The 25,456-nt window shown below is 33.5% G+C and overlaps 1 protein-coding gene across 1 annotated transcript; it reads right to left on the minus strand.

The window, feature by feature from the left end:
• Positions 1-3,556: 3,556 nt before the first annotated feature.
• Positions 3,557-6,898, minus strand: LOC120171069 (AP2-like ethylene-responsive transcription factor BBM). Its single transcript, XM_039178867.1, is given in 10 exon segments — positions 3,557-4,585; positions 4,668-4,744; positions 4,826-4,876; positions 4,963-5,036; positions 5,321-5,409; positions 5,513-5,521; positions 5,646-5,728; positions 5,820-6,341; positions 6,343-6,439; positions 6,531-6,898. Coding segments are annotated over 10 exon segments (2,133 nt in total). The 5' UTR covers positions 6,769-6,898; the 3' UTR covers positions 3,557-3,692.
• Positions 6,899-25,456: the final 18,558 nt, after the last annotated feature.

The following is a 25,456-nucleotide window of genomic DNA, read 5'->3' on the forward strand; positions in this document are numbered from 1 at the left end:
TTCCAAATATACATACCATCAATTTAAAACAAGTTTCAACTCAATTATTTAAAACAGGGTTACAATATACAAAACAAGGATTTCAGAATATACATGCCCTCTAAAGAACTCGAGACATACTCTGGTCTGAATCTAGTCTGGATCATTGCTGGTCAGAATGCTCCTCTACTGTTCCTCACTTAATCTGCGTAAAGAAACAAATTCTAAACGCTAAGCTAACTAGCTTAGTGTCAACTAACAACTAATACATACTAAAAGGGGATCATTAACATGCTCAAGCCAACTGATAAAATAATATAGTGAGTATACTCCTATACTCACTCTCTACTCTATGGTCGACACCATGGTACGACTGAGGGATTTTGCATCTCGAGCCTCACATACCCTTTTAGTCTACTGAGGATGAGGCCCAAAATCTCTACATTGGACACAACACCCTCGACTAGCCTACCCCTTGCGATTGTTGGACCTTGCGCCTTAGCTAGTCATTTTAAAGTGCCTTGTGCACTTCCCAAGGATATATGGACTGAATATATACATTTTCACCCTTAACATTACTAAAGGAACTCAGGTTTCTGATTCGTTTCTCGAGTATCAAACAAGGCTAGTTTTATGTCACCCCGATTTATTTTGTTTCTATGAATAATTAAACATTATTATTATTCCACTTATAGTTTTATTTAAGAGTAATTAGAGCTTTTTGGGAAACCTCACTCGCCTCTACAATTTTTCTTATTTTAAATCCTAAAACATACGCTTGGTATCGATATTAGCCTTACAGTATTGGTACCCCTTTTTATGTATCGATACTCTACCCGAAGTATTGATACCTAAGTACAAAATTCTCTTAAATAAAAAGGAGAAATATCGATATTCATATGGGAGTATCGATACATGGACCTTGGGTATCAATACTCCCTAGAGTACCGAAACCAAAATGGCATTCTAGAATATGGGTCTCGATACAAAGCACCCTGTTCTCAATATTGAACCCTCAGTAGCGATACTCTTTCAAGGGTATGGATACTACCCTGACAAACATTAGAACTTTAAGCATGAAACAAGAACAATATCTGTATTGATCCCTCCAGTACCGATACCTTTACCCATAATGCCCAATTTGGGCACTTAAAATCACTCACCTTGCTACCTTAATATTCCCCAAATGTTCTTAGTGTTTTATAAAATCAAAAGGGACATAAACAAGGCTTTAAATCATGCTATAACTTCAAAGTATAAAATCCACCATGGAAATTATTCATCATGCTTCAACTAACATCCTAAACAATTTATATATCTCTAATAACCCACAAACGGTATGAGAGGGTTGTAAGTGTGATTACTTTATCTCTTTGACTGCTAGAAACCTCTCCAACTCAACCAATTGCTAATTTTTCTTCACATTTGGCTTTTGAACTCTCTCCCACGTCCTTCACTAAACAAGGGTAAGGAAAAGGGTTATTATCTCAACTAACTTCTTGGACTGGGATTTAAAACTCCTTTATAACTTGAATCTTACTAAAAATGGCTAGAATCCAAATATTCTCATAAACCCCTCAAAAATCCATTTTTTGTTTGAAAACTAAAAACTTAAGAAATAGAGCTTGAATTAAAGCCAGAATGATAAAGATTAACACTCTTACCTTGGTTTAACCAAACTAGAATGAAAATGCTTGAAAACTTTACTTTGGAAAAGAAAAGTAAAAGAAGAAGAGTTTTTGGTAAGAGTTTTAGGGGGTGAGTTTATTGAAATCATAATATAAGGGAGGGGTTTTCATCTTTCAAAACCTCAAGGGGAAATTTACACTTTTGGTCCCTTTGACCCCAAAATCACCATTAACCCTTGGGCCCAACTCAAGCCCACTCTTAAATTAGCTAAATCCAACCATTATATTGGGTCCCTTGGTTCGGTTTAAGGGTTTTAGGTTGACCGAAACTGCTTATTTGGGTTTTGGGGTGTTACATTAATATTAAATTATAAATAGCTAATTAGATGAAAACTTATAAAAAAATATTTTAATTATTACACTATCTAAGTTTAAAAAATACATTTAACATATAGTGATTAATATAATCAGTATATCAAACTTATAATTTTAAATAATTTTTATAAGTATCATATTTATTTATACAAAATATGATCAAATATGAAAAATAATATTGTGATCTCGAGTGGATAAATATATTAAATTTTAATGTATAAGATCTATTTTTAAATAAATCAAAATTTAAGATTATTTTAAATAATTATATTTTTATAATAACAATAATATTTTCACCTCATAAAATTATAAAATAATTAATATATTAAAAATATAAAATAATATTAACTACTTAATTTTTTAATATTTTTATTAAATCAAAATATTCATATATTATTATTAAGTTTATAATTTTGAGTAAAGGATGAAGATTAAGAATTGGAAAGGATTTATATGAAAATAATATTATTTCTGGGGTATTTATGTCTAAAGTGGTAGAAATTGTTCATTACCTAAGAATTTGGGGGTAATGACGTTCCTATCATTTTAACCCAAAAATGTTACTATTGGCAATAAATTATTACCTGATAATGATCTTTTTCGTAAACCAAACATGGGAATACAATTCCAGAAAAAAATCATTCACTTTGGTAATGATTTTTCCATGAACCAAATGCCCCCTTAGCGGCAGTTAACCCATCATGACAACATATTAATTAAATAAAACCGAAAGTGACTATATATTGTTTAAATAAAAAAGAAGGTGACTATATCTCATGTACTTTGAAATCAATGACTAAAAGTGGACAAAACACAAACATAAGTGATCATCCGTGTAGTTAATCCTTCTTTTTTTCCTCTAGTTTTTGGTAATAGACAAAGGCAAGGAATAGTTCTAGATCTCTACAGCAGTGCAACTATAACTGATCATCTAATTGTTGTATCCTGGAAGATAGACGAGCAACAATCTCAAACACCATAGGAGTGGCCAAAAATTTATCTTAAGTAAATTGTATAGCTATAGGCTACAACTTGTTCCTAATTTGTTATTTTGTCAGCAATTGGGTTTTTTATTCTAAACTACTCCCTTCAATTATTAATAAAATATTATTATTTTCGTCTAGAATTATTAAATTTTCTAACATGTAGTACAATAATCTTATGAATAATTCTAATCCAAACCGATTTCAATTATACTTGTACTCTTAAAGAAAAATGAGTAATGAGTGATATAATCTGTCAATTTACTAAACAGGAAATTTGATCACAGTAAACCCTATACACAGTTTTTCGAAAGAATAATATTTTTATATTAGTGAGACCACTTAACGAGTTTAAACACAACATATTAAATGAGAAATAAAAACAAAAGTGAAAGGAAAATCCCATTCTTTGTACCACAAGATTGATGAGTAAGTTAAATCAAACCTGCAAAGCCTGGCATCAATATAAATAATTAATCAATCCAAGGATCCAACATATAAAATCTTTAGCTGACGAAACCAACTTCCAAATCAAATGCTATTGCTGAACTTCAGCTTTTGGGACCCTTAATTCTAAAACTGTCATGCTAGAAGATTTAACAAAATAAAATGTTGTCAGCCAAAAGAATATGTTCCTAATCAATACTTGAATTAGTTAATTGGAAAGCAAATCAAAAGCTTGAAGAAATCAGATATGTATACATAACTTCAATCCACCCCTTCCTTTTTATGTGTCATTCCATGTGAAAGTTGGGGTTCCATGGCAGACCACCATGTTGCTTGATCTTTGTGCAATGGTGGGAACTGCAGTCGGCACCCAGTCGTTGCATGCCGAGGCAGTCAGGCCACTCGTCATCGATGATTGCTGCGAAGCATAGTACATGTTCCTCGAATGATAATCCGTATCAGACGATGCGTACATGTTTTCGTAACCAACAGCTTTCACTTCATTGTCAACTCCTAATCCATTGGTTTGATTTTGGTTACTGTCACTGCCACTGGCTACAACTGTGCCCATGGGGATCACATATCCTCCTCCGTACTCAAATCCTTGAAAACTACAGTTAGCACTTTCATCGCCAGTACCACCATTTCCGTATATGACCGAGTTAGAGTTCGAACCGGAGCTATGTTCCATGGAAGAAGAGTCCATTGCCATTAGATTGTGCAAAACAGAAGGCTGAAAAAAGTTGTGGTGTGTGCTCCCTAGGTGTAGTTGATGAAGATCCTGGAAGGTGTGATTGGCATTGGACTCAAGCTCTTGCTTGCACCAAACTCGTTGTCCGTAAGGGTAGTGCATGCCGAAAGGCTGAGCTTGTTGAAATGCAATGGCAGGCCAACCATGGTGCGATGGCGCCGCGCCGTAATTATTGATTCCATCCGACAAGTGAGTAGTAACCATCATGTTATCCGCACCATTATTGGTCCTCTGTAAACCTAAAGCCATTTCGGCATGCTCAACGTCTTTCAATCGCTTTGCATTTCCACCGATCGGCAATGTGCTGCTTTCGAGTATGCTCTTGACATCATATCGACTCATATCAAAGTTGGTTACAGCGTTCAATCCCCGGAATTTTATGGCAGCAATGTCATAGGCTTCTGCTGCCTCTTCTTGCGTACCTACATTAAGTACAAGTAAATTTTCATTTTATGAGATAACGTTTAGTAAGTTCGGATTCGAATTTCGATTTACGACACTCACCGAAAGTTCCCAAGTAAAGGTCTTTGTTTCCGGCAACTCTTCCGATCCTTGCTTGCCATCTTCCATGTTGGTGGTGCCTATTTACAACTCTAAATTATTTTAACAATCTTGGTTTGGTTAAACCATGAAAAGGAATACGAAAAAACTACTGATATTACCTTGTGACTCCTCTATAGATTGATGCTCCCCGAGAAAATCCACTACTCTTCCTGAAAAAAGGAACATATAAATAAAACATTCCTGCAAATATAATTCGAGCCAATAAACGAATTGCATATATATAAAGATACAATACCTTCTAAGGGATGCAACAGATTCTTGCCTGGTCATGTGTTTCATTTCTTCCAACTCTTTCTCATAGTTGCTAAACTGTCATTCAAAGGGAGGAAAGAGAAGATTATAAGAGTGTTAACAAACAAAAACCCAGAAATTTAGGCAACATTCAATGCAAAAATCTAACACAATCTCCTGCTTTATATTACGTGACAAAGTTCCTGTTAGTAGGGAATAGGGATGAACTTTAGAAGCACAAAATAAAAAGAAAAATTGCATGTCGATAGCAGTAAGAACACGAGGCAGATTTACAGGCTCAATTTAATGCAATTAATGCATTAAAAAATAAGTTTGGGGAACAAAATGAAGTGGAAACTTACAGGAAAATTTGTTGTTGTTGTGGTTCCCCAGTACTTCAGTGCTGCTAAATCATAAGCTCTAGCTGCCTTTTCTTCTTTGTCATACCCTCCTGTATGTATTATAGGCCAAGTTTTTTAAAAAAATGAGGTAATAATGAAACTTCAACAAACTAGAAGATAACCCCAAGAGAGCATTTATCGTATCGCACTTACCCAAATATACTGCAAGTATTTCGAGGAAGCCCGACAGAAATCATATGAAATTGCAGAAAATGGAATCAAGAGTCAGTAAATATAATGAAATACAAAATGGAATGAAATTCCAGTAGCCTGGAAAACAATATACCTTGCCTTCCTCTCCTTGTTTGTCCTTCTCTTCTACAACTGTTATCCCACAAATGAGCTTCATATCTACCAGTCCACCTATGCCTGTAAAAACCAGAAGCAAATCTTATATATGTATTGTATAGGGAAAAGAAAGAGATTTTTTTAAAAGCTTTGATGCATATAAAATAATAACCTTGTTACACCACGGTATATGGAAGTTCTTTGGCCAAAAGTGTCAATAGACTTCCTTGGCGCCACTTCACTTGCACCGTTTGGGGCAATATCCATACATATCGGTGTCTTTTGCTCCTGCTTGTTGTTATCGGAGGAAGAGCTCTCTCCACAGCTTCCGCCGCCGGTGCTTGTTGTGGCGAGTAGAGACAAAGGGGAGACCGTTTGTGAGCCGGTGCTCATGGAAAGAGACAATGATTGGGAAGCGCCGCCGTTGTTTTTGGCCTCCGCTTGTGCCGGTTGGTTCCTTAACCAAGTTTTGATCATGGATAAACCGATGGAGCTACTTCCGCCATTATTACCGGCGTTACTGTCGTCTTCTCCGTTGGTTGTTCTTGCATTTGTTGTTGTGTCTTGTGACGGGAAAATGTATTCGCCGGTGGCGGTGGTGGTGTACAAAGCGTTGCAACCATGGAGAAAGTTTTGTTGATGACCGGAGAAAGAGTTGTTTCCGAGGAAGTTTTCGAGCTTTGGTTCTTGGTTTTTGGCTATTGCATGAACTACTACCCATGAACATTGAAAGCTCTGAGCTCGTCTTGTAGTTTCCATCTGAGTTCATACCTAAACCCTTCATATTCCAATCTGCGCCAACAACCAAAATCATTTTTTTAAGAACAGAAATGAATATTTAGGGTTTTGATTGTTATAATATTAAGTATTAACCAAAACAAACCTTGGGGTTGATTGTTTCTATTGAAGGTTTCAAATATGCCAAATGGTGGAGGGAGATTGAGAGAAGGAGCCGAGGTGAGATCGAAACACTCGCCACCGGAGTCATCGGACTGGTTGATTTCGTCGCAGTTGAAACCGAGGCGAGGCACGGTGGTTTGGTGGTCATGATGATCGACGGATTGTGATGGGAGTTCTTGAGATGACAAAGAAAACGCCAACCAGTTGTTCATGGAAGCCATTAACACTGAACCGAAAAGCTTGAAGGGTTTAGTGTTGTTTTAGATGCAATGGCAGCGGTGAAAGCGAAGGGAGATGTGCAAATCAACTCATGCATGAAAGTAGAAGAGGCAAAAGTGCGGAAGAAAAAGAGAGAAGAGAAAAGGTCAAAAACATTGAAGAGAAATTCATCTTCTCCCAAAGCAAAAACTGGAATATATAGTGAAATATTTCTCTCTCATGAAACAATAATATTTAATGCATAATTAAGGTATTATCAATGTTATATGACATTGAAGGGTCTAATTATTCATATAAATTCAAAATCTTATATGAAAATAACGAGACATCCTTAAAAGGACTATTGCATACCAACATTATATATATTTCTAGGAAAAGGAAAGAGTGGTGATAGGAAGAGGTTTATCTTAAGAACAACAGGCACGTAAGTTGAACTTATCTTCTGAGAATGATATAAAGTTAAAAGTTGAGTTTATCTTAAGATCAAAATATTGAATCATTTCAGTGATAAACGGAAGTATTATTTACTATAAAGACTTTAAATTTAAACAATACACATCTATTTTCAATAGATTATGAACAATGTAATCTTATAATCATCAACACTAATAATAAAATTCCTGTTTTCATAACCCATGGTGAACCTCAAATTAAGTTCAAAATGGAGATTAGTTAGACCTTCATGATTAGAATATGACAAACCTGTGTCTAGAAGGAGATGAATAAATCCAATACTTTGTTATACATATATACATGTGTTTACGTTCAGATATTTACATTATATATACAATATAGTGTATATTGAAAGAATATTTTGTTTTGTTCCTCTTTTATTTGCTGTGAAACACCTGTTGCAGAAGATGATATATAAATATATGTCTGACAAAGTGGAAGAAAACACCCAGACGCAGCCCCTCTCCACACCCATTTATTCAACCCCATTTGTACACACCTAATATCATTGTCAATGAAATCTGCCCACCACCAACCCCTTTTCATCAATATTGCTCTCTCTCTCGGTTAGGAATCTTATAGATATAAATATTTATTCGAGTTTTTGTAACGATTTCGATTAAATTTAGAGTCGAATAAAAATGATGTATGGAGTTTATGTTTGATTGATGAGCAGATAGCAGGAGAGTGCAGAGCGGCTATCAGAGTGTGCCAACGAGACCCCATAACGTTTTCACATTCCATCCATGCTATTAAATTACTCTACTATTATTATCCCTCAGCACCCAATCATCACCCTCAAACTGCTCCCCCGCTAAAAACGGGGCTCTCTCTCTCGCTCTCTGTCTCTGAACTTCACGTAACAATAATTCATTCATGTCTGACATTTTTTTCCTGGAAAAGAAAAAGAAAATATTACAAATGCAAACTGAAAATAAAAGGAGAGAAGAGGAGAATCTTGTGTTTATTCTTTTTAAAAAACAATAAATGGACAAGGGTTTGCACTTTGCACCCTTATCACAGGACACTAACCCTCGTCTTCCGGGTCTTATTTTGAGTTCCATTTCATTCTCGAGATTTTTACTTCTTCTTTCAGTTTTCAGGGACAGATTGGATGAAAATGTAATGTTTCAAGGATCTAAATGGAAACCCTCTCACTATTTTCAATGCCCTTGTTGTCAACTATACCTTAACTTCAAGGCTTTCTTTTTCTGCAACATTGTTATTTATGTACACATCATGCATGCATGCCAACCTAATTGCACATACGATGATAATTGTGAAATAATTCACACGTACTACTAGTATGTTATGAGCGTATAAATACGGGGTAAATGAGAATGATGATTGGGGTGGAGACAAGGATAATAAATAACTAGATAAAGTGTTGCAGAGAGAGATCTCGAATGGTGTAAAAATGAGCAACGGTGTAAGTTTGACCGTCAAGAAAGGAGTCAAAGAGGGTAAAACACATGGAGCTCATCGGGTATTAAATTAATGGGAAAAGCCTGCTAATTGCTCCACTGTAAAAATAAATGCTCTCGGTAATCTACTCCTTTTAATCATTCATGTTCCCCCACCACAAGTACCCTTTTCTTTGAGCCCTCTGCTTAGACTCTGAATTACCACTTACCCTTGTACAGGGTATGTCACTTTTGACCTACCTACCTTCTCCATCCTCTTTAGGGTTTGCCTAATATAATCCTTATCTTTTTTGCCAATAAAAACTACCAAAGTTGACACATGCGATATAGATGTGCATATGCACGCTGCACTTACAATTTAGATTTTGGGGTATAGTCATCTAGATAAAATTTAAATACATATACCAGCACATAGATAAGTATTTTTATTTTTTATATTTTATGATCTATATTTAAGATTAAAATTTTCCATTTAATAATGTTATCTTAAAATTTTAAATTTATTTTTTTAAGAGTACACCATATTTTACAAGCTTAAAATGAGTTTAAAAGTACAATACCATATTTTATCACTATAATTTTTTAAGACCACCAATACCGTTGGCGTAACTAGGGTTGCTTATGTATTAAAAAAAACTTGGGGCTTATCGAGTAAGTCAATCGCGAGTTGGAATTGCTCTTTAAAAAATTTGGTTGCTTGACTCGTTACTCGTTAAGCTCATTTAAATTTTGCTCGACTCGTGCTCACTAAAAAAACTTGTTGCTAGGCTTGTGCTTGTTAAGCTCTTTACTCGTCTCGTTGCTCATCTCATTGCTCGTTAAGCTCACCAATTTTTTTTTATCTTACTCTATAACTATAGGTGAAATCTACTAATACTATATAGAGAGAGAGCTTAATATAAACATAGATTGATAAATTTAACAAAAAATTATCAAAAGAGTGTATGAAACAAATTTAAACTCCAAAATAGCAATCCACAAATATATTAAAATAATAATAATTAGGGTTTAATTTTTAGGTGTAGTAAAATTAATAGATTAGTTATTTATCATCTATTAGTAGATTAATAATTTTTTAATAAAATAAATTTTTAAGCTAACTAGTAAAAAAGTATAAAAGATTAATTAGTTGCTCGCGAACTTATCCAGTCGAGTTGTACTTTGCTTGACTCAACTTGTTAAGGTCTTAAGTTGAGCTCGAATTCGAGTCGAGTCAATCCTGATCGAGCTTTTACAGAATTTTGAACGAGTCGAGTTCGACTTGCTCAACTCATTAAGCACCCCTAGGCATAACTCCATAAGCTTGTAATAATCGAATAATATTTTCTTCTCTCAAAAATGTGTATCGCGGTCACCCATCTTTCATGGATTAAATAAAGGCTTAAATATAAAACAATTGTCTAAATTATAGCGCCTTTCACGAATAGGTGTTTAAAGTATTTTTTTACTCATCCCGATATCTAAAGTTACAAATGTTACTATTTTAGGTGTTCAGACCGCCAATGATAATTTTTCCATTAAGTGACAAGTGTTACAATCTGATAATTTTAAAAAATTTATTTAAAATTGAAAAATTAAAATTATATATTTAAAAAAACATAAAAATTTTGAAATAACCCCTAAACTTTGAAAACTATCACTTCAACCCCTAAACTCACACTGATTGTCGACAAAACTCCACCGACCTCACCTACGTCAAACCCCTATTATCGAGACATTTCTCTGCCTTGGCGACGGAGAGTGCAAATAGTACATCCCAAACGGTGTAACTAGTCTCGAAAAAGTAAGTGTTTATCTTCCGTGAATCAGATGAAACATCAAATTGTAGAGTCGCCACTAATCTTTTAATTCGGTGAGATTGGTCACCAAAAATGTCATATTATTTTAATAAAAATTCCTAAGAATAATATTAAAATAATACAACTCGGGTCTTCTTACCAGAAAAATGAGTTCGAGAGTCGGTTACGTATGAGAAAGAATTAGCATTCCCATAATGCCCAAAATTGGTACCGATATTTATTAATTAAATGTCTTTGCAGTAAATTATAAACTTGTATTTAAAATTTTATATAAATACTAAATATTTAATATAAATATTATTAACACTATTATAATATTTAATATTAAAACTATATTATAAAATTATCCTAATATATACAAGTATATTAATACTATAATTAATATTATAATTAATAATTAATGACTAAAATATAAAATAGTAATATTAATTAACCTATTTCAAAATGATATTGAAGCTATATTTTAACCTAAATTAATTCGGGACTAAAATATACATTTTTAATACTTAAGGGACTAAAAGCATACTTTTACCTATAACATATATATTAATATAATAAGGACTAAAATAAAAATAATTAAAATGCAAAACCAAAATTGAAATATACGAAAAACTTGATTTCGGGACCAAAATGAAAGATTTACAAAGCTGGAAGGACCACGCACAGAATTTAGCCATTCTCTAATTACACTGAAGCCCCTCCCCTAAATGACATAGTTTTGGGGAGGGTATAAATATACCCCAACCGACCCTTTAAGGGCAAACTCTCTAATTTCTCTAATTTCTTCTCTCTCTAGATGAAAGATGCTCTGGCTTCTCTCTAAAAACCCTCGTCGGAGGATAGCCGGTCACCGGTCGGCCGCCATGTTCCTCCGATCTACGCCGCCGCCGACCACCACTTACCACCCACGGTGGCCAGAATACACCAAACTTTACCCAAATCGTAAATCAAAATACCCTCTATCCGAAATCACCATTCTTTCTTCCTAAAACATGACCAAACGTAATAGATCTAGGTTTTTAACCTTTGGTGAAATGAGGTTTCGACGACGTTTGGACTTCGACAAGGGTAAGTTTCCTCACTCACTTCTCTCAGCTTTTGTTACTACTGTAGATCGTTGTGGTAGCCTTCTGTTATACCCTCTATCCGAAATCACCATTCTTTCTTCCTAAAACATGACCAAACGTAATAGATCTAGGTTTTTAACCTTTGGTGAAATGAGGTTTTCGACGACGTTTGGACTTCGACAAGGGTAAGTTTCCTCACTCACTTCTCTCAGCTTTTTGTTACTACTGTAGATCGTTGTGGTAGCCTTCTGTTTGCTCTCTGTCTCTTGTGTGTCTCTCTCGTTGTGTGTTTCTCTCTTGCAGGATCAACCTTATATAGGCCTCACTGACCAACTATAATGATGGCTTTTTCGATGAGTCACCGGACCTACGGTGGTGACTCACCCTAGTTTTTCTATATTGTGCGGTCGAGATGATTCTTCTAGAGCCTTCGGGAGAGCTCTACTGGATTATGGAGAGGCGGTAATGGCGTGGCAGCCTTCGGTTGGAGCTGTGGATGTGGCGAGATGATAACCCTAGGGTTTCTATTGGCTTGATCCAGACCCTTGATCTGTGTTGAGATTGAATGGTTGGGATCTGCAAGCGGCTAGAGAAGATGGAGTGAAACCCTAGCAGAGTTGTGTTTGCTCGTGGACCTTGGTGGATCTGGGCCTGGATTAGTTTGGGCTTGTATCTAAATCGGGTCGGGTTTGGTTGTAACCGGGCCTGTGATTTACTTGTATCTGGGCCGTCCTCTTATAATAATAATATATAATATATATATATATATATATATATATATATATACTATCATAACACTCGGAAGAAAACTAGTGTCGACAACTGCCCCTCTTTGCTTAGTTTTGTGTAAACAATAATAAAACAAAGATAAAAAGACAAGTTTTCGTCAAGTGAACTTTTTGCTTTGCTGGGGAATTCGTTTCACTACTCTTTCGTGGAGATCAAATCTTGATCTGATCATACTCCTGCTCATGCTTCACTACTCTTCTGTGAAGGCTAAGGATGACTTGCAAATGATTTGCTTCACTACTCTTCCATGAAGGCTGAATTTGCATGACTTCATTACTCTTTCATGAAGGCTTCTGAATGATTGAGAATCTAATTTCATTACTCTTTCGTGAAGACCAGACTCGCAATTGGATTACTTCAATACTCTTCCGTGAAGTTTGTATACTTTGCTGAAGAATCGGTTCCACTACTCTTTCGTGGAGATTGATCTGGAATGACTTGAACAGAATATGTTTCACTACTCTTCCGTGAAGTTCAGACTCAAACTTGGATTACTCCACTAATCTTCTGTGAAGTTCTCATACTTTGCTGAAAAATATGTTCCACTACTATTCCGTGGAGAGCGAATTTTGATCTTGTTTCTGCTCTTGCTTATTTTTGTTTCACTACTTTTTCATGAAGTTTAAAAATGATTGACTTGACAAGAATCTATTTTCACTACTCTTCCGTGAAGTTCAGATTCAAAGTTGGATTTGTTTCCACTACTCTTTCGTGGAGTTTGATTTGACTTGAGAAGAATCATCTTGCTTAAAAAACTGACAGATGACCCAAAGGATTTACAAATGACCCGAAGGTTTTACAAATGACTCGGAGGCTTTAATTTTCTAGAACATTAAATGAGAAACTTTGAAAATTTCTTTCTCATTTTCATGCAAAAACATCCTACCCTGAGGCTTTACAGATGACCCGGAGGTTTTACAAATTACCTGGAGGCTTTAATTTTCTAGAACATTAAATGAGAAACTTTGAAAATCGCTTTCTCATTTTCAAGACAACTTGTTGGTTGGGCATGCCCCAATATTTCCTCTGTATGGATTGCGTTCATCTATTCTTCAGATGTTTTCCTCTCCAAACACGACTCCTGTATCTGTGATTTGGATTCTACCTTATACTCGTAAGGTATTTTATCCCTGCATTTTCTTACAAAAATGTATTATGCAAATGCAATCAAATATATCAATGAAATGCATGATCTTTATGCAAATGTTATTCTTATGAATGTATCAATCTTGATCTGAAGTTTGATCTTTTCCTTTTGATCATTTTTTTCAGGGTTTACTTCAATAATTAGTGTAGCAACTTATGCTTTCAAACTTACATTTCCAAAGAATCATCTGATCATCTTTCATCTTTGTATCTTTTTTTTGGCTTTAGAAGAACTATTTCATTTATGAGGCTTTTGCCATACTCAGAATTATGACCTTGTTACCCCATTTTGTCCTTGATAAAACCAGTTGTCTTTACCTGAACTAAGTAGAAATCTGATAAAGCTTTCATCATTGAAAAGAGAATCTATCATCCTTGCAGAATGTAGATATAGCTATACTAAACCCAATAGAGATTACCCAGGATATCAACCACGTCTGTTCTGATTTGACTCTTAAAACACATCTCAAGAAGGATTTATCCTAATTCCTTTCATGTCTCCACATCTAATCAGATCTCGAACAAATTTCTTTTTCAAACCATATTATGTCAAAATGCTTAACAACAACCCATCGTTCAATCTTAGTTGGCTCCACTAGTTTCTTGTTGTTAAAGTTCCAACGTTCTTTTATGGAGAGAAACCTTCATTATTTCTAACTTCTGACCTTGGGATTAAAAAAAAGGCAACTTCATGTTAAGTCAACCACATGATCGCAACATTGGTTCAGCACCACAATTATTGGTTCATAAAACATTTAACAACACATTCATCCTTTCATGTGGTTTCTGTGGGGATGATGTAATCGCATGGTAGACAAAACAGTAATGTATAGTCAACTCGATTGTCATTGTTTCACCATTTTCATTCTTTATACCTTTATGCTTTAGTGGAAATATTTTCTCTAGAATGATAAGGGTCCAACATGCCCTAGCATTTTGCTAATACAAATGCTACTGATGAGATTGTTTGGAATACCCGGTTGGATCATTTTTGTCTGAAATGGGCCTTCATCATGCCCCAACATTCTAAGTTGTAATGTTCACTCTTAATGTCCATTCATGCTTCTCATGAGGTCTAATTTTGATACTGTCCCATCGTGGATACTCGTGTCTCTATGCATGCCAAATTTGTCCATCGTGAAGATTTTCATCTTTTTTTGTAGATGAGGCGATCATCTTTTCTTGATAGGTTGTTACGTAGGGAATATTATAAGTTAATTTCCCCATACTTTTGATTTCTCGGGTCACTTGCTTTCAAGAATGCGAATTGTTTTTCTCATTCTAGCCTTACTTATTCTTTTTCTACAAAGGTAGAACATGCATCAACTTAATCCAAGATCCTTTCTCGTTTGAGACCATCCTGTTTAAAAATGAAAAAAATCTTCCTCATTTCTTATCAAAAAATGAAATAATTTTGTAAAATATTGTCCCTTACAGGTTCACAATAGAAATCAAATCATAAGCATGAATTCATAAAACATCAAAAGAATTAACAACTTTTACTATTTCAGAGTTATAGTTCTTTGACAAGTATCAAGATTGAAAGGTTAGTTTCAGGTTGGCTTTCTTATTTTCTATGGTTACATCTTAGTGAAGATGACACTCCTCTCTAGCTCTTTTGTGAACATTGTCACATGCCTCACTTTCTTGGCTTGGTATCTTTAACCGGATGCATACAAAATGACACAATCTAGTATAACAGTTACTAGACCTTCTAAAATACCTCCATTTCAATTCTTTGAAATCTTTGATTCTATCTAAAGTAGTGTGAAAACATCGATCTAATAATGATATTTTTGTGTGCATGTGTGAAACAGACTATAACATGTATTTATTTCACTTTTTACAACGACTTCTTTTGCCATTTTAACTAGCTGAATTCAACTTTATTGACATTAGCCATCATTGGGCTAATTGGAACTTATCCATAAAGTCAGGGCTATGATCCAATTGCTCTAGAGGGACATCTTTTTCTGCTTATGACTCTTACTTTTTTAAAATAACTTGTTATAGTCTATGTGTTTGGTGGAAAAAAACTCATTACCAAATTTCAATTTACCAGCAGCTGACTCAGATTAGAAAAAGTTTCATCGTCAAGTCTCATCAATAGAAAATAATCTAGTTAGCTTTGTAAGGTTACAAAAGATGCCCCACGTTGTATGCTTCTAAATATCAATATCAAGCCTTTTGTATAATTCCTTGTATTGAAGAAGGCTCTCTCCTTTTTTTGGGAGGGTAGTGTTTGGGATGTATTTCTTCTAAGGTAAGGCCAGGGTCCTTTTTTTGGTATTCAATCTTGATACTTTTGCCAAAGATGTATAACTCTAATTGTAAAGAGCTTTTAATCTAATGATATTCAAAGAACTGCAAGATTGAAAAATTTATTCAATGCTCATAACCTTAAAAGTAGCATATTTTTATTTCAAAAGGCAGAGAAATGAACAAAAACATGTTCAAACAAGATGCTACAAAATGAAAGGTACAATAGTGGTAGATAACAACTTCCACTGCCTCATTTTTTCTTAGATGTTGGATGTATAATCAGACCAGGATATTTGTCTATATTTGTACCCCATTTCTTGATCATTTCTTGGGTAGCTTCTTTGGACGGGCAAATCTCAGCTTTCTTTTGAGCTATCTCTTGATTAAATCCTATCACCATCTTTCCGAACTGGCAATTGGGCTCAGTTTGAATTTCAGAACCAATCTCTTTGGTGGTAATAGTTGTATCTTGGTTCTGGATGTTTCTTACAGTAGCATTCACTAAATTGCCCACTGCATCTCTTAATTTCAAAAGATTCGATACAAGTGTCTCAAAGATTGTATCTACCTTGCTTCTTTTTAAACCTGTAGTCCAGTATCGGATTACCTTTCCCTTTGCTTTTTAATTTCTTATTCTTATATCATCTTTTAGCTTGAAAAAAGTATCGAGAGTTAAATCTGCCATACATACTTCATCTTTCTTAGCTTTGCCTGATCCTCCATTTGTTTTGATATTATCAACTTTATTCTTGGGGTTGAATCCCAAATGTTTGATCAAAATTGATTGACTGTCGGCATCCACTTTTATAATTCCATGAGTCATAAGATCTTGAAATCTTTGTTTGAAGTTGCCACAATTTTCGATGGAGTGTCCTCGGATTCCAGCATGATACTCACAAAAGACCCTTTTATTATATCATCTTGGGTAAGGAGGCACCAAAGGTTTAGCCAGACATGGGGTAATAAGTTGGGATTTATGTAATTTGGCATATAACTTGCTACATGAGATTGAAGGAAAACAGGGTAGAGATTCCCTTGATATGAATGTTTCTTTTTACTATTTGCCTTCTTGAAAATGTTTGCTTTGAATGTCTGACTTTTGATCAACGTCTTGAGAGAGATGACTTGAAAATTTCTCTTTCCTAATTAGCTTTGAGTTTCTAAGGAGCTTAGGTTTCACTTTTTCAAAACATAACAACCCTTCTGCCATAAGGTCTTGGACTTTTAATTTCAGCATTATGCAATTTTCTGTGGAATGATCAAAATCTCCAGAATGATAATTGCATGGATTCTTGATATTTTTCCAATTTGGATACAAATAAGTACTAGGAGGGATGGGAGTCACAAGGCCACTTTCAAAGAGAAATGGTAACAACTCTGAATACAAAATGGGAATTGGAAAGAAATGTGTCATCCTTTTTTCTTTCTTTCCTTTTTTTATCCATTTTCAATGGGAATTGTTCCATGTTTATCTTCTTTGAACCAACTTCAATGTCCATGTTATCTGTCATATTTCCTGATCCATAAAGCTGAGTTGGATTTCTACATTTCACAACAGGTTATTGGTCATTTGTCATATTGATGCAAAATTTTTTCTAGGGCCTTCATTTTTTCATGTTCAATAGGGTCTTCTAACATTTTATCCCGTATAGTAGAGTAACCATCATACCCATCATCTCAGACATTTGTTCCCTGGACTCGGCTTGGAACATTCTTCTTTCTTCAAGAATTTCTTGTTGAATTCCCACAAGTTGTTCTTGGATTCTCTGAATCCTTCCAACTCAAGCTAATATTCCATTCATTTATTTCAATCCCTTTTGTAAGACCTGTCTGATTTTTAGAACTCCTTTTTTAAAAAATCTTTCACTGATTATTCTCATGCAATGTTATACAAAGCATGAAAACAAATACAAATATAAATGTAAATGTAAATGCATATATGAAAGAGTGTAATTCAAGAGTAATTTTCTTAAAACAACTTTCATTGAACATACAAAGGGCTTTTTAATACATCTAAAAAGGTCATTACATATAAGGGATAACTTTCCCTCCTAATTTCTCTATCTCCTTAAAAAGCCAAGTTAACTTCCATTTATGCTCCAGAATCAGATTGTTATCCTGCTTCAGCTCCCTTGTAAAACAAGCTAAGTTCACCAGCTTGTGGGCTACCTTGCTTGCTTGAACAACAACTTTCTTCAAGTCATTATCTTTTTCTTGAATCTTGCATGCCATTCCCCGAAGTTGCAGACAATATTGTTCATTTTATTTTATCAAAGAACCTTTATGTTCAAGAAGTTCTTGTACCAGATCTCCATATTCATCCACCATTTTTAGCAATGTGTGGTTCTGGGCTCTAGTAGATTTTAATTCAATATTAATATGGATCAGATATGAAGTTTCCATGTTGACTATATCCTTCTTCAATATATGGTTTTCAGTTTGACATTTCTCCAAATTGGTGATGATTGCATTGTATATTTCTTCAGCAATTTGAAAGTCATAGGAGAATTTCTTTGTTTGATCCTCATGTATCTTTTTCCAGTGCTCATCATCACCCTTCAGTTTAATGATTTCTGTCATCCATTCTTCAGGGGTATTTCCTAGTCCAACATATTTGAAAGTTTGACTGACTTTTCGAAAATCATCAAGCATGGCTTCAACCTCTATGCTCAATTTCTTGTTTTCATCTTTCCAAAAACGGGCTTGAGCTTCATAAAAATTCTCTCCCTTGTGACTGCTCCTATTGATTCTCTTACCATAAAAAGCTTTCGGTACCAATCTAACAAGATTTTTATGTACATATCCCTCCATTATTTTAAAAGTTTACTTAAGATATCATTCTTTGGCTGCTTCATAGTTTACTTGATTATGAAACCCTTTGTCCTTAATGAAAACCTTTGATAATCACTCTTGAATTAACACCCTTGGGTATGTTATGATTATGCAAATGCAAACAGAATAATTAATATGTGCATTTTCAATATATATATAAAACTGGTTAGTAAGAAAAAATCATACCCTAACCTCATATTTTCTAGTTCCATGCTTTGTTGGGAAAAATAACCTAACCACATGATTTCTAGTTCGCATGCATTTATTCAAAAAATAAAATAAAAATAATTATGCTTTTCCTTTGTGTACTAATCTTACAAAACTCATTCAGGTTAGGCTTCACCTAAACTCCAGTTCTAGGTTTGCTATATGCTGAGTTTTGGCTTTAGAGTAAAAGGGTCAACGAATTGTCCTTTGTTGGTGCCCCCTTGGACTGCCAAACCCATAATCCTAGTCCATTACAGACTTTCGGATTAAGTTCAATTCGAAGGAACACACTTCTTTAAGTCCATACAGAGGTGAAAATCACACGAGGAACATAAGGTGTGAGCTCAAAGAATGGTCCCTTATCCCATACGAAGGTGAAAACCACACGAGGGAATAGTTTCTCATTCACTTAAACATGATAAGAGCGGGGTTTTAGCTCATGTCATGAATGCAGTGCACAGTGGGTGAGGAAAAACATAAAATAAAAAAAATAATATACAACCTAGTATTCTATTCTAATGACCCAAAATTAAATCTATACACATAAAAAACAAAAGTTAGTAAAATAATAAAAATAATTAAAACAAATTTATTATTTACTGCAAAGACGAATAATTAATAAATTGGTGGCTAGACTCTCATTTTTTTTTAAAAATCCCCAGCAGAGTCGCCAAGCTGTCGAGACGTTTTACTGCCTTAGCGACGGAGAGTGCAAATAGTACACCCCAAGCGGTGTAACTAGTCTCGAAAAAGTAAGTGTTTATCTTCCGTGAATCAGATGAAACACCAAATTGTAGAGTGACCACCAATATTTTAATTCAGTGAGATTGGTCACCAAAAATGTCATATTATTTTAATAAAAATTCCTAAGAATAATATTAAGATAATACAACTCGGGTGTGCTTACCAGAAAAATGAGTTCCGGAGTCGATTACGTATGGGAAAGAAATTAGCATTCTCACAACACCCAAAATTGGTACCGATATTTATTAATTAAATGTCTTTGCAGTAAATTATAAACTTGTATTTAAAATTTAATATAAATACTAAATATTTAATATAAATATTATTAACACTATTATAATATTTAATATTAAAATTATATTATAAAATTATCCTAATATATACAAGTATATTAATATTATAATTAATAATTAATGACTAAAATATAAAATAGTAATATTAATTAACCTATTTCAAAACGATATTGAAGTTATTTTTTAACCTAAATTAATTCGGGACTAAAATATACATTTTTAATACTTAAGGGACTAAAAGCATACTTTTACCTATAACATATATATTAATATAATAAGGACTAAAATAAAAATAATTAAAATGCAAAACCAAAATTGAAATACATGAAAAACCTGATTTCGGGACCAAAATGAAAGATTTACAAAGCTGGAAGGACCACGTACAAAATTTAGCCATTCCCTAATTACACTGAAGCCCCTCCCCAAAACTAGTTTTGGGGAGGGTATAAAATATACCCCAACTGACCCTTTAAGGGCAAACTCTCTTATTTCTCTCATTTCTTCTCTCTCTCTAGATGAGAGATGCGCTGGCATCTCTCTAAAAACCCTCACCGGAGGGTAGTCGGTCACTAGTCAGTCGCCATGTTCCACCGATCTCCATCGCCGTCGGCCACCACCCACGGTAGCTAGAATACACCAAACTTTACCCAAATCGTAGATCAAAATACCTTATCTCCGAAACCACACTTTGTTTTTCCTAAAACCCGACCAAACACAATAGATCTAGGTTTTTTACCTTCGGTGAAATGAGGTTTCCGACGACGTTTGGACTTCAGCAAGGGTAAGTTTCCTCACTCACTTCTCTCAGATTTTTTTTACTGTTGTGGATCCATGTAGTAGCCTTCTATTTGGTCTCTGTCTCTTGTGTGTGTCTCTCTCGTTGTGTGTTTCTCTCTTGCAGGATGGACCTTATATAGGCCTCGATGACCGACTGTAATGATGGCTTTTTCAGTGAGTCATCGGACCTACGGTGGTGACTCACCCTAGCTTTGGTGCGTTGTACGGTCGAGATGCTTCTTCTAGAGCCTTCGGGAGAGCTCTACTGGATTCTGGAGAGGCGGCAACGGCATGGCAGCCTTCGATTGAAGCAGTGGAGGCGGCGAGATGATAACCCTAGGGTTTCTGCTGGCTTGATCTGGACTCTTGATATGTGTTGAGATAGAATGGCTGGGATCTGCTGGCGGCTAGAGAAGATGGAGTGAAACCCTAGCAGAGTTGGGTTTGCTCGTGGGCCTTGCTAGATAGTTTGGGCTTGTATCTGAATCGGGCTCGGGTTTGGTTGTAATCGGACATGTGATTTACTTGTATCCGGGCCATCCTCTTGTAATAATAATATATAATAATTAATATATATATATATATATATATATATATATATATACTAATTATAACACTCGGACGAAAACTAGTGTCGACACCTATGAAATCGTGACCGATTGACGATTGATCAACGAAGAATCGATCTTTTATACCATGTGAACCCTAGGGTGAAAATCGAGATCCCAGGAGATTCCGACGACCAATAGGCGGCGAATGATTAGAAGGATGGCAGGGATGACATCGACAGTGGCGGCGGGTTAAGGCTAGGATTTGGAGGTTTTAAGTATTTTGTAGGTTTTATAATTTAAGAGAAATTAATGTTTTTTATAAATATAATAATATTTTTAATACTTTTTTTTATAAAAAATTCAAAATCATAAGATTGTAACACATGTCATTTAACGGAAGAAATTAATGCCTTTAACGGTCCGAGTACCTAAAATGATAATGTTTGTAACGTTAGGCACTGAGATGAGTCAAAAAAATACTTTAGACACATATTCGTGAAAAGCAGTATAGTTTGAACACTTATTTTATATTTAAGCCTAAATCCAAACAATCATTAATCAAATTCCCAGGATCATTTGGACCACGCGACTTAGTAAGGAAGCTCACAAGAAAAGACGCATCAAATTCAAGCATTACATTCTTCAATTTTATCTCTCCAGATATGCAGCCCCTCGCAAACACCTCATAATTCATCTTGTTATTCATCAATTGTTAATGCTAAAAAATTATAAACAAAAAGTATACACAATGTGAAATTAACATAAATTTAAGAAGTAAAACTTGATGTAATTAATCTTATTCATCTTTATAGTTGAGAAAAATAAAAGTAATAGTAGAAATTATAAAATGGATCACTTCAGTTGTCTTATATTTGTAAAAGTCAAAATATACTATACATTTATAGAAAAAATAAATTTGATTACTAAGAATTTTTATTTACTGAGAATTATTACTTAACAAGTTTACGAATAAAATACACGAGAAACTTGAAAGTTGGCTAATTTCTTTCTTTCTTTCTTTTTTCCAACAGTTCCAAGGTTTCGTCTTAATTAATCTGGACCGACCTGAGTCGCACATCTGGTTTTGGTGGGTGAGTCTCTCAACGGAGATTTTCTACATACACAAGGACACTCAAACCTGAGACCTTACTTAAGAGGTATCAAATTATTTACTACTTGAACCAACCCGTTAGGTAAAATTGGCTAATTTACTAGCTCTCTGCAATTGGAGGAAAAGAAATCCGAATGCATATTCCAATCAAAGTTCTTGTAAAGATGAGCAACCTTGAAATAGATTCAGTGAATTTATTATGCACAAGTACACTTCCAAATTAACTGGGAATTAGTGTTAAAATGGATATAATTGTAGATTAAGAGGCGTCGTTTTAGGTTGCATTGGGTGAATTAGGGTTATGGAAGTGGTAAAGAGAAGACAAAGGGCCGGGAATAACGAGCGCCGCCCAGTGGCTGTGGCAAAAGGTCAAAATGAAGGGTGTGAATTTACGTAAAATAAGGGTTGAAGATTCAGAGGGTAGTGGCCAACCACGGTGCCTTAGCTTTGTAGATTTTGTTTATGTTTTGTCAATCAAGAGTGAACAGCGTTGCCCCTACGGATCCTCACTAAAAGCCAACCCAACATAATTATTAATAAAATTATAATCGCTGTAAATCGTGACTGCAATTTAATTTCTCTGCCTTAGGTTTGTAAATTTGTCTCTTTCCATGTCTTTAGGTTGTTTGTTTCGGATTTCATTCCTGTTGCTTAATTAATTTCATGTCCCTTCTCTCATTGGAAACGTGTCGTTACTTTATATATAAGTAATATAGAGGAGATAAAATTAATTTACACGAAATAAAATTTTTTAAAAATAATTATACTGATTTAATATCATTAAGTAAATATCAACTGGTTAGTTCAAATGGTAAATAATTTGATATCGCTTAAGCAAAGTCTCGGGTTCAAGTCTTTGTGTATGTAGAAAATCTCCGCTAAGAAATTCACCCACCAAAATTAAGTGTGCGACGCGGATCAGTTCAGATTAATCAGAACGAATCCTTAAAATCGGAAGGACAACAGAAAAATATTAATTTTTACATGAACTTAGGGGAATTGTTTACTTACATTGATACAAATCCTTATTCACACACACACATATGTAAGTTTTTCTAGGCAATGTTTGATACACGAAATATTAAATCATAAAGAGTAATAATTCATCTAAGAAGTAATAACAATTTTAAATAATATTACAAAATTAAATAAAACAATATTAGTTTCAAATCTTAATTACTGATAATGTAATGATACTCAAATCAAACGTAATCCAAATATTATTTAGAATTAACTTATTTGTATGAAGTTCAAATGATTGTCGAGTACACTATTTTGCTCATAGTCTTAATTAATTGAAAAACAAAACAACGTCCATGGTCAAGAAGAATATATTGACCTAATCTCATTGTTTATTTAGAATAATATTCTGTGAAAGTTTTAATGTACAATGTATAGTACAAATCAAAATACACTTTCTTTTAATTAATATTTAGGATCCGTTTGTTTCATGAAAAGCAAATTCCGTAAAGTAAATTATCTTTTTAGGAAAACATTTTCTGGAAATCATTTTATGTTGGATGATGTTGTGTAAATCATTTTCCACCCGTTGATTTTCTTTTAAGAAAAAGTTATGTATTATAAATACAAACACAATAAACAATATTGTTTTTAAAAAATAATAATATTATTTTTAAAATATTAGAATAATTTATTTAAAATTATTTATATCAATATTATTATTAAAATAATATACCTACAATTTAAAATTATTATAATTTATTAAAAATATAATTATCATAAATTATATTATTTTTTTATTAAAATAAGAATAATAAATTATTACTTATATTAGTTACTTATTAAAATATTATTATTATTAAAATATTAAAAATATATGTTATTAAAATAAAAATATTATATTATATATTTTAAGGAGTATATTTTAAATATTCAATAAATTCAATATATTGCACGAACCAATTGATCTCGGTAATAAAATAATTATTGTTATCACGGGTTCGAGCACCAAGAATGCCAGGGGTGTGAGCGTTCAATATTAAATGGTTGAGAGTTATCTTTGAACAAATATTGTCTTGTACTTATCCCAGATGAATCAAAAAATATTTCAATATATTATTTTTATAAAATTAATAAATAATATTATTTTTTAATAATGTATTATATATTATTAAAATAAAAGTATAACATTATATTATTAATATTATCAATAAATATAATTTAATAATTAATATTTTTATAAAAAAGATACTAAACTAATATATTAATATTAAATATATAAAATAATAATATTTTGAGTGTTTATGTTTTGAAGTGAAAAGTTCGTAAAATGATTTAAGGAAAATCAGATTGCAAGTTATTTTCTAGAAAATGAAAAATAAATTACATTGACCATCTATTTTTCGCCAACTAAACAATAGAAAATAAATAAAATATTTTCTAAAAAATAAATTACAGAAAATAAGCAAACCCTTAGTTTATGATGCAGATCTTGACCTAGAGTCATCGTTTCCAAACAAAAGGTACGCATATAAAGTTTAAAAGCACAAGAATTGGAAGTTAATCATGAGTAACATATTAATATAACTTTTATCTAAAAACGTACAACTTGTTGAATTGATTTTTTTGTTACAATAATTAATCATTTAAATATCATATTATAAAGTTTAAAATATAAAGTCATTTTGCCATTGTAGAAATCATATATTTGTACCTTTCGTGCTCTTTACGTTTATAGTGAATTATTGTTCATCTCGCCCGTTGAGGTAGGCAAGGTCGAACCACATTAAATCTTGTCTCTTATGCATTTTTTATTTTATGTTGATATCCCTTTTGTTATTTTTTGCTCCCAAATTCCTAACAAATGGTATAATGAGTTATGGTTCGGACTGTGGAGTTTTGAAGGAATTTATTGTTACGAATTTTGTTAGCGACTTTGGAGATATGCAACATGAATTTACTGCAATAATTTTTAGTTGCAGGAGAATAATTCTCGATTGATCTAGTGATACTTTAATGGATATTGCATAAGAATTACAGTTGTTGAAGACTTGACAGTGGTGTTTAAACGGATATGCGACTTACATAAAAATTGAAGTTGTTGAAGACTAATTTTTTGATAAAGTTTAGGTCAATGAGGAGATTTATTATTTTTTGACCTAAACAATAATTGGTGATTAAGATGAATTTTATTATAATTCTAGTTGTTTAGGATTACTTGGTAATTAGGTTTATTTAATATAGTAAATATTTATTTTAGACAATAATTCTTATT

This window comes from Hibiscus syriacus, unplaced genomic scaffold (genome assembly GCF_006381635.1).
Source record: "Hibiscus syriacus cultivar Baekdansim isolate YM2019G1 unplaced genomic scaffold, ASM638163v2 tig00111810_pilon, whole genome shotgun sequence".
NCBI classification, from domain to species: domain Eukaryota; kingdom Viridiplantae; phylum Streptophyta; class Magnoliopsida; order Malvales; family Malvaceae; genus Hibiscus; species Hibiscus syriacus.